The 11,606-nt window shown below is 37.3% G+C and overlaps 1 protein-coding gene across 1 annotated transcript in view; it reads left to right on the forward strand.

Moving 5' to 3' along the window:
- The window catches only part of LOC126462064 (organic cation transporter protein-like), a 160,792-nt gene extending 152,262 nt beyond the window's left edge, over window positions 1-8,530 (forward strand). Inside the window, exons 10-11 of the mRNA XM_050096046.1 lie at window positions 3,319-3,455; window positions 7,868-8,530. Of these exons, the coding sequence (XP_049952003.1) occupies window positions 3,319-3,455; window positions 7,868-7,928 (198 nt within the window). The 3' untranslated portion in view covers window positions 7,929-8,530. The remainder of the gene's footprint in view (window positions 1-3,318; window positions 3,456-7,867) is intronic.
- The last annotated feature ends 3,076 nt before the right edge of the window (window positions 8,531-11,606 follow it).

Raw genomic sequence — 11,606 nt, forward strand, 5'->3', positions numbered from 1 at the left:
ATTTTAGGAAGAAGGTAGAAGGTAGGGGTGCGGGGTGTCGGAGGGGTCAGGAGGTTGATGGAGTCAGGTGAAAGGTTTTGCAGGGGGCCTAAGGTTCTGAGGATTCCTTGAAGCTCCGCCTGGACATCGGGAATGGGGTTACCTTGGCAAACTTTGTATGTGGTGTTGTCTGAAAGCTGACACAGTCCCTCAGCCACATACTCCCGACGATCAAGTACCACGGTCGTGGAACCCTTGTCCGCCGGAAGAATGACGATGGATCGGTCAGCCTTCAGATCACGGATAGCCTGGGCTTCAGCAGTGGTGATGTTGGGTGTAGGATTAAGGTTTTTTAAGAAGGATTGAGATGCAAGGCTGGAAGTCAGAAATTCCTGGAAGGTTTGGAGAGGGCGATTTTGAGGAAGAGGAGGTGGGTCCCGCTGTGACGGAGGACGGAACTGTTCCAGGCAGGGTTCAATTTGGATGGTGTCTTGAGGAGTCGGATCATTAGGAGTAGGATTAGGATCATTTTTCTTCGTGGCAAAGTGATACTTCCAGCAGAGAGTACGAGTGTAGGACAGTAAATCTTTGACGAGGGCTGTTTGGTTGAATCTGGGAGTGGGGTTGAAGGTGAGGCCTTTGGATAGGACAGAGGTTTCGGATTGGGAGAGAGGTATGGAGGAAAGGTTAACTACTGAATTAGGGTGTTGTGGTTCCAGATTGTGTTGATCGGAATTTTGAGGTTTTGGAGGGAGTGGAGCTGGAAGTGGGAGATTGAGTAGATGGGAGAGACTGGGTTTGTGTGCAATGAGAGGAGGTTGAGGTTTGCTGGAAAGGTTGTGAAGGGTGAGTGAGTTGCCTTTCCGGAGGTGGGAAACCAGGAGATTGGATAGTTCTTTTGTTTTTATGTGCTACCATAGATTTATGACACATTCCATATTCTGCAATATTGTCACAACATGGATCACTGGAACAATAAATAAATAAATTTTAAAAAAATAAAATAAAATACAAGATACAGGTCATCTGCATCCAGTCCAATGATTTGGAAACAATTCATGAAGACATGCTGTAGTAATTTGTGTGCAATGTGTTGGACAGCCATCATGTTGATAGAAGAAGTTTGTCCTAGCCTGCAGAGCAATGTCTTCTAGCATCCAGGGATGATGATCTGTTAGGAGACAGTGACACTGGTGTGCGTTCAGCTTTCTGTCTATGAAAAAATGGACCTATGAGCTGATGGTTCACTAACCCACATCATTGTCCATGAATGTTAAATTTGGCTTGATCACAAGATGCTTGATACATCTGGAGTATCCTGTTTTAATATCCATGTACAGAAGTCAACATAGTTATCATAATTGTTTCCCATGCAGCTGTTGATGGAGAGAGACATGATAGGGATGCAGTTTATGCCAATGGAGAGTTTGTAGGATCTGGCCTGACTCATGCCATTTCCTCATATTATTGCACGATAGCTACTGTGCATATCAGTTGCATCTGCAACAAGAACATTAATTTCCCTCTCTTCTGTCATCACTTGTTTTCTTCTGTTGCATTGTCTAGGTGTTACACTACCCCTTTCATGTAACTGGTTGAAGACATTGACAAACAATTGCCAAGATGGTTGACATCTATTGCAATATCTTGCCATATACTTCATACAAGAATGAACTGCATTCTTGCTACACTCTCCATACACTTTGAGCATGTCAGCTTTTTCTGCATCGGTAAATCCCATCATCCACTCCCGAGCTATATCTAGCAACTAAGAAGGTTGAAAGGCACAAACAAGTGTCAATGTGGAAACTTTTCAAAACACGATATCTCATAAATGACTTGCATTAGAATCCTGCGACATACACCACTGATATTCTATTTTAGTCTACTTTTGCTTTGTTTTGTCAATAGGCATCATACCATTTAAAATAGTGTTTGTTGGCACAAAAATACTCTTTCTAAGTATTGTTATACACTGTTTATTGCCTAACAATATGAGCTGATGACTACCAATCCATTCTGTGAAAACCGAGCATCAATAGCACTTTCCATTTCTGCAATATTTGCAGTGCAAGTTATAAGTGATTCACCCTGTGTATTTTGGTATGGGGATTTTCTGTAATATTTATTTTTTCTGTAATATTTATCAGCAAAATTTATTTTTCTGTTGTGAACTCAAGTACAGAAACCGCATTATGAAATGGAATAGCACAGTTTCATAATACCATAGAATGTAAAGACAACGAACTTGGAAAACTGACATAGTCTATTTTCTGTGGTGTACTCACAACATTGATCAGTGGAATAAGAAACAAATAAAGTATCATACCCCAGGACTTTGACAAAAAATTATTTCTGAAGCTCCTGGTGTTATTAACTTAAAAGTTTTTTTGATATTTGTTGTTTCGCATTAAATCACATCAGTTGTGCCTTTATTGCCTTTAAATTTAATCATTTTGATTAAAGCAGTGTTCTATCTATCTAGTACTATATTTTTGACACCTGGGAAAACTTAATCTATTGTTTTTTTTTTTTAAATACATAATTGTTAGCTGCCAATAATGTGGAATGGACTGGATCCTCTGGTCGAACAGAACCACTGGAAATGGTTATGTCCAGCTACTTGAAGACCATTTGCAGCACAGCCATTCATGGACTTCATATTCCCAAACAACAATGCACCATGTCACCAGACCACAATTGGTTTGAACAATATTCTGGGCAATTTGAGTCAATGATTTGGCCACCCGCATCACCCAACATAGATTCCACTCAAAATTAAAGGGATGTAATCGGGAGGTCAGTTCATGCGCAAAATCCTGCATTGGCAACACTTTTGCAACTACGGATGGCTATAGGATCAGCAAGGCTCAGTATTTATGCAGGGGACTTCCAACAACCTGTTGAGTCCATGCCACACAAAGTCACTGCACTACTCTGGGAAAAAAGACTTTTGTCACTTCCACATATATTTACGATAGGCAATACTCTGTACTTCATCCAGTCACCAACTCTATATAGCTTTCAAAGAAAGCTTTTTATATGATGTTACAACAGTGTATTATGGATCACTACTGATAATGGAAAGTGATTCAGTCAAAGCTTTTCTTCATAAATATTTTATGCACTTATTAAATATCAAAATAACTTGGCAGTGACTGAGCTGTTTATTAATATATATGGCACTATTTAAATTGTGTTAAAAATTTTTATATGTATTAGACCTTTCATTAATTTATATATTAATATTTAAATTCCATTCAAAATTTTAACAAGTATTAGAGCCTTTCTTACATTTAAATGCACAACATTAATGCACTTGATTGCCGAATGTTTCAGAATACTATATGGCGACCATTACCGCTTCTAATATTTGGTACAGTGTCTACCACTGCAGCATTTCTGGCTCTGATATTGCCAGAAACTCTAAATCGAAAACTACCAGATACAATTGAAGATATGGAAGAACAAGAAAAGTAAGTGTCAATTTGTCATTTTCTTCATAATACTGACATGTGAGTAGATTACAGACTTAAAAGATGAAATTGTAATGAAGTGGAATAGGGCTTACTAGAACAGATAGAGCAAGGACTGAGACAGTGATAGTAATAGTGAAAGAGAAGCCAAGACACACAGGAAAGACAAGATCAAGATAGTATTGGAATATTATACAGTCCAGTCATGTTAATGTGACTGCCACCTGTGTTTGATGTCAACATGCAACAATCATTCACAAGTGGAAGGTGCAGTACTAGCAATGGAGTGTATATAATGCATGTCAGATGGACATGGAAAACAGTGTAATCATCATCGTAATGTGGAAACAGAGAAATTTATCTGACATCCAAAATTATATGACCACTGGCTTTCAGGCCAAGGGTGGAAGCATTTCCAAAATGGCTAGGTTTGTAAAATGTCCATGTGCTGCAGCGGTTAAAGAATACCATGCGTGGCAAAACGATGCTACCCAAAACGAGTGCCGAGACAACCGTGGTGCACGACAGGCTGTAGATGACAAGGATGAACAGTGGCTGCAGAGATTTGTACTACGGATATGCAACTGTTGGGAACTGGCTGCACAGATGGACCAAGGGACTACCAACAGTGTCTCCTCTATTACTGTCCAGCAAATGTTACTGTGTACAGGTCTCCACAGCGTGCGCCTGGTTTACGCACCCACAATGATGGAATTTACACAACAATACCGCAACAGTGCATCCACTGAGTGGTGACAGGTGATCTTTATGAATCATGCCCAAAAGCAAGCATTCTGCAACAATTGTTGGGAGGCTCCATGCTGAAGAAGGAAGTGTTACATTCTGGGAAATGTTTTGATGGCATTCCCTGGGTGATCTTGTCTTGCTGGTAGACACAGTGGACCAAACAGGTATGCATCTATCCTTGGGGACCGTGTCCACCCCTACATGCAGTACCTTTCAGCATATGTGCATTGTTTGAAGAGCACCAAGATGAATTTTCCATGCTACCTTGGTGACCGAATTCCTTAGATTTAAAATTAATTGAGAATCTGTGGGACAAACTCAATCAGGCTATTCACACCATGGATCCCCATCCAAGACCTAGTGCAGCTGGCCATTGTTAAGGTGGTTAGTCAAGCTTTTGACAGGTGCTTACATAAATGTGACTGGACAGTGTACACGGTGCAAGTGTTACCTTTACACAAATCACCAGTGACTGCATTCCTTAACAGGTTCACAATAGACAGAGGACTGTTCACAGTCTATACTCCCAGCAAAAAGATCTGACGTACTGGCAAGCTTGGTGGCTGAAAATTCATAGTGCTTGCTGACCACTACATACTAACAATCACACTACACCACAAATTGAACCGAGGGTCACTGAATCAAGTACAATGTTTCAGTTTCAACAGCATATTTTACTATGTGCATATGATATTTCTGCAGAAAATAAGGTTTGCTGGCATAGATTCTATCTTGCATTGATATCTTAAAAAAACAGTTGGGTTCTGATGTTCAAAATGTAAATTATGAACCAACATCATTGCTCACTGCAACATCCAGCCTTTACCAATGACACATCAAAATTCCCTGTGTGAACTTGGAATTATACAGAGCTGTGATGTTTCAAAGTTAAATGCATATCAATTAATCATACCTTAGTTTTGGTAGAAGACCATCGCTTTGCTTCTCAACAGAATTCATGAAATATTCTTTAGGTTGCCTTCAACAAGTGTAAGCAATTCTCGCCTGAGTCACAACCTAAAATGAATACTTTTCTTACATACTAGGAATCATTATCGTCATCATCATCTTCATCATGTTATATACTTTCCAGCCCTGGGTATGTTTAGAATACAAGCCTCTCCATCTTTTCCTGTCCTCCCATACCATGTTTCTCTCTCTGTCCGTCTTCTCTCTCTTCACCACATATTCCTTCACTCCAGTGATCCATCTGTCTCTTGGTCTTTCTTTAGGTCATTTGTCTCCTACCATCATTTCATGTTCAGAATCCTTACAACTCCCATTCATTTACATGGTTCAGTCACATTAATGTGACCACCACCTATGTTTGACATGAATGTGCAATAACAATTTGCAGTACACAAGTGAGACATCGGAAAGAGAGGACCATTGTTTGGCTGTAAGGGCATGATAGTACTGCCTTATTATTGTGCAACAGCTGGCATTGGACCTCGCAGCATCCACTGGCCATGGTGTATTGAGGCAAACAGTGTAGAAAAGGCTTCAACAGACTGGCATTTATTGTTGGAGACCTGTTGTCTGTGTGCTTCTGATCCATCTTCACAGAATGGAACATCTGGAGTGGAGTCATCAACAAGCCACCTGGACAGTCAAAGAGTGGACCAATGTTCTTTTCACAGACAAGTCCCAATTCGGTCTGAAGAGTGTTCCTAGATGGAGTCGCATCTGAAGGGAATGTGGAACATAATTTTGAGACCTGAACATTGTGGAAAGAAACTGATATTGAGGAGGGTCACAGATGGTGTGGGCAGGGATTATGTTGACCACTCGAACACCTGTTCATGAAATTGTACAGGTCAATCAGAAAGGTTTAATTGTTGTCCAGTATTCTGACACAGTCTTGGGATCTCTTGTATGGTTGTTGCAAGGTGCTGTGCACCCAGACATTATACTGGTGGACGATAGTGCTTGACCTCATAGAGAACGAGTGGTTGATGTTTTCATGGAAATGGAAGATACTGCACACATGGCATGTCCTGCTCACTCTCCCAATTTGAATCCCATAGAGCTTGTCTGGGATGCACTGGGAAGATGGATTGCATGACGTCAACATCCACCAACAGCTCTCCAAGGCTTCTGAGCAGCTCTGCAGAAAGAATGGGCATTATTGCCTCAACATGACATTGATGACATTATTCACAGCATCCTCCATCACTGTCAGGCCTGCATTGCTGTCAGAGGTGGTCACAGTTGTCACAGTGTGTGTGTAAATCCGTTACATTGGAAAAAATGAAGAACATTTTTGTCTACTGCTATGCACATTGCAGTTGTTTACATTCTGTATTCTTCACATTGTTTCTACTTTTCTATCACCTGCTGACACTGTTCAGAGGCAAAATAAAAGAATCCTTGCAAAGTTTCGGTTTGTTGGTTTAATTTTGGACACCAGAGTTGCTAACCTTCTGTCTAATATACTACAAGTGGAATTAGCTCTTTTCACATTTGACTAGAATTGTAATCATTCCATGCATACATACCACAATGGAAGAAATGGTAAACAATGTTCTTAAAAGTATTATTGTCTGATTCTCTATTCGCTTATTGCTCCTCATATATGTAAATAATATTCTGTCTAACATACAACAAGCAGAAATAGTTCTTTTTGCAGATGGCCTAGTGCTGTAATTAATCCAAGCATACACAGAGCAACAGAAGAAATGGTAAACAATGTTCTTAAAAGTATCATTCTTTGATTCTCTGCAAATAGTCTCAGTTTTGATTTCAAAAAGAAACAACATATTCATTTCTGTATATCAAGAGGTACTATACCGAGATAAGTGTAACACACAATGAGGAAATAATAATTTGGATGAATACTTCAAAATTTTTACGTGTTCATATTGATGAGAATTTAAACTGGACAAAGCAACTTAGTTTGGCCACATTTGCACTTTGAATATTTGCAAGTCTTAGGGAAAGACAAATTAGTAAGTTGACATATTTTACACATTTTCATTCAGTAATGTCATTCGAAATAACATTCTGAGGTAACTAATCTTTAAGAAAGAAAGCCTTCATTGGTCAAAAAAATGCTGCAAGAATAATACGTGGTGTTCATCTAAGATCATCTACAAGACATCTGTTTAAGGGGTTAGACTCATAGTATATTTATTTCCTCGTGAAGGTTGTTGTAAATAACTGAGTGTAGTTAAAAAGAAACAGTGATGTACATAAGTAAAATACCAGAAGAAAAAATTACATCCATTACTTCACACTACCGCTGTCTTTAACACAAAAACTGGTGCACAATGCTGCAACAAAAATGTTTGATAACTTATCCAGTGATATAAAATGTCTGGCAAGATAACAAAGTAAAATTTGAAGACAGAATGAAAATGTTTCTCCTTGACAACTCCTTCTATCCTGTAGAACAAGTTCTATTATTGTAATGTGTAAAAGGTGCTTGGTAGGAATTACTAACTCACATCTGTGTATTATTTTTTTTAAAAAAAAAAAACATGTAATCATATTTACAAATTAATTTGTGATGTGAATGTAAAATGACTCACTCCACATCCTTACAGTTTCTTGAGCAAATGATCCATGGAGCGTTAAACTAACTAACAACAAGAAGTCATTTAGACTCTTCTGAAAACATTTATCATGAAATATATGGTACCAGTAACTCAAACCATTTTTTCTAGGCCTCTTTCTGGTGCAAGCATTGGTGACCACATAGATGAAGTTCCAAAGGAGAGCATCTGAGACGTAGTGTATGGCATACATGCTGTACACCAATGAAACCCTTACTTTAATGGTTTGTGTTGTTGAGAGTGAAGAACAGAAGACGGAAGATATCATACCAGTGTCAGTGAAATTAGAGAATATACGTGTTTATGTTGCATTTCCTTAAAAATGGCCTTACCTTTTAGGTCAAAACTATGCACACAGAATCTGATCTTGGTTCAGATATCATGTATAATTTATATGCCCTATTAACAATCTCAATGAGCCACTTAAGGAGCCATAGGAAAGCAAAGAGGCATATAGCTTCAAGTAGGTTCTTGCACTTTGTGAGAACAATTTCCAACAGCTAACTGTATTGCCTCGTGTGGTTTCAGAACAATCCTTATTCCATATTGCCCTTGAGAATGCATATTTGCAACAGCTTAATGATTTCAAAGTACAAACTGATAAATTGCAGTAGTTTTGTCACATAATATCATTTTATTTTTATTTACACATTGCTCAAAATTTCTTGTTTAATAGAAAGTATTCAGCTGGAACACAGAGCTATCAAGTTCTGAAATATTAGTAGCTTTACACATTACTTTTTATGTTTCCTCATTTGTTAACTGCTTGTCAGTATTTTATTTCTTCTGACTAAGAAGTATATATATGTATATATCACCTCATCTTTGTTATATATATATATATATATATATATATATATATATATATATATATATATATATATATATATATATATATATATATATATATATATATATATCTGTGTGTGTGTGTTTGTGTGTGTGTGTGTGTGTGTTTACCAGTGTATGTTTGTATTTATACTCTTACCAGTATTATTTGTACTATAACCAGTGAATATATTTTACCTTGATCTTATTTTATAACTGTTGAAGAAGTGATATGTTTTGGTTTTCTTCAATGTGCCATCTATTTGAATATAATGGTATCCATGATACAAATTGACCTTCTAATCATGACAATTTTCTATCATTGTGTTTCACTGAAATTTAGCTATATGAAGGTTTCTTCATAGATTACAGAAATTTCCCTTCTTAGTTTTGATTATTCTCTCATTTATATCTCACATATTTTCTTCTTTCCTTTATATACTGGTTTCAGTCTCAGCTCACTGGGCAGTGTAGGAACCCTAGCATGTAAGAAACAGACATGGCAGTTTCTGTTCCCCCTGTGTCTCATAGGGATCCATGCTGAAAATCTGCAGTCCCCCACCACTTACACATTGGGTAGGCTGATGGGTGTAGTGTGATATCATTGGATGCCCCCTCCAAGACAAACAAACTGGAATTACAATTTTTATTGATGCGATTTGTAGGATTTGAGATATTTCAATGTTTTCAGTTAAAATGGATGCACTGTAAACACACACACACACACACACACACACACACACACACACACACACACAGAGAGAGAGAGAGAGAGAGAGAGAGAGAGAGAGAGAGAGAGGGGGGGAGGGTGGAGAGAGATAGAGAGAGAGAGAGAGAGAGAGAGAGAGAGTGCGAGAGAGCGAGATTAATGTTTTAAAGAAATAAGTACCTGAAAAGTCCTACCTAATTTGAAATATGAGTGTCAGAAAGGTAATAACATAGGTGTGAATGAGTGAGTAAGCGTGGTTGTACGAGGGAAATAGATAATGGACATAAATAACTGTGAAGATGTTTTTCTCTTGTGATGTCATGGCAACAATTTCTTTCACAATTTAGTCAGTTTAAACAGATAAATGCTGCAGAAATCCTAACAAAACTGGCCAATGTGCATGGAAATAAACTGCATCAAGGTAGGATAAGAGGTTGAAATTTATCTAGTCGTACATAACAGCTTACATGTTATTTAATGTACTTCAATAAAATATGAAATTTTGCAATTTCATAATCATATTTTAACTGAATGAAACACAAATTTGTGGAATAAAGCTAAGAGTAAATAAAATTAAACCAATCCTACTGTTACAGTCAAACCATTTTGGTTTGCAAACTCTTTTTCCATCTACCACAAATGTTCTCCTTTCTCTCTTTCAGTAGCCATACATTTTTCACCTAATTTTTGTCAACTCCTATTTTTTGTTCATAAATTATGAATTATGTCATTACCATAAACTTACCTGTTATAAAAATCGACAGCTTTCCTTCTCCTTTTTTAGGTACCACAATTATTTTTGTCCATATATCAACAATGTAGTTTGAAAATATTATTTCCTCCCAAAATAAATTCAGTACTAAATGAAGAACAATATCAACCACAACACTCTGAAAAGACTCAAGAACTTTTAGATGTATTAGAAGAAGTTGTAACTGTATGTTGGTTCACAATGTCTAATGCAATTGACATATTTTTGATATTCATTTTACTCCTGTTAAATATTTAAATTATAGAAATATATTTATGCACTTTATATGTTGCATTGTTTCATAGTGAAACATAACCATTGAGGTTACATGTATAACTTGTCATCAAGAAATAAACCTTTTCTGTCAGTTTCCTCAGTTTGTGCAAAGTATTTCCTTTAAAAATTCCTGAGTATGTATATTGATAACACCAAGTATATATTTACAGAGTTACTCAATTTAATGTAACTCTAGAGTAGTATATGTGTTATGCAATGATATAAACAAATAATGCTATGTACCTGTATCACTCAGCCTTGACTGAATATTAAAAAATGTGCAAGGGATTATTCCTTTGTATTGATGAGTAATATTTTACCTGCGTGGGTGATGACAAGTGGTTGCTTGTAAACAAAAATATTGTACCAATGCACAGATGACAAATGCATCTCTCTCATCATATAAGCTACAGCAGCATACATTTTGATACAATAAATGAATAACTGTCTTGCCAAGTGCAAGTGTGTCAGTTTCATTTTAGTTTGTGTGTCAACCAAGGCTGAGGATATTTCTGCAAAAGTGGTGTAAGTGGCCACAATGGAACAAACAAGAAAGAGTCCATGGAATTGGGTTCGAGGAGCTGTAGGATCAGGTGAAATGTGGGTTTAAACAGAAGTACTAGACTGAAGATGGAGACAGATTTATGTGATAGGTTTTGAGTTGAACTTAATGATGTGAAGTGCTATTGAAGGTCATGTGCTGAAATTCTGGTACAGTATAATAGTTGTGTGACTTGTAATTTAAAGTGTCAAAAAGCCAGAAGAGATCCCAAACACATAGTCATTGCACTGCATGACAAAGTTGGTAAGGGCCTTCTTCAGTAGCTATTCAATCCTCAGCAATGATTTTTGACTCACTAGAAAGGGATTTGGAAGACAGAAAATGAAGCTAGATTGTAGATAAGGATATGAGAAATCCCTGGTCAGGAAGTCCTGGTGGGTTAATCGTTTGATTATTTTGTAAGCAAACCCATAGTCACAAACATCTACCCCACCATGAAAATGTATATAAACATTTTCTTACTGAGATCATAACAACAGGATAGATGTCACATATCCATAATTTGTCAATCAAAGACAGTGTTAAATGAAGTAAATGCCACAATATTGCATATATTTACATATGTTGTGCCATTATCTACATTTTAAGCAATAAACAACAATGTAGGAAAACACAGATTGCTACTTAGCATAAAGATTGCACGTTAAGTTGCAGACAGGCACCGTTAGAAGACACACATAAGCTTCCACCTGCAGCCTTCATCAGAGAAAAAGAAACACACACC

This window comes from Schistocerca serialis, chromosome 1 (assembly GCF_023864345.2).
Source record: "Schistocerca serialis cubense isolate TAMUIC-IGC-003099 chromosome 1, iqSchSeri2.2, whole genome shotgun sequence".
In the NCBI taxonomy this organism is placed as follows: domain Eukaryota; kingdom Metazoa; phylum Arthropoda; class Insecta; order Orthoptera; family Acrididae; genus Schistocerca; species Schistocerca serialis.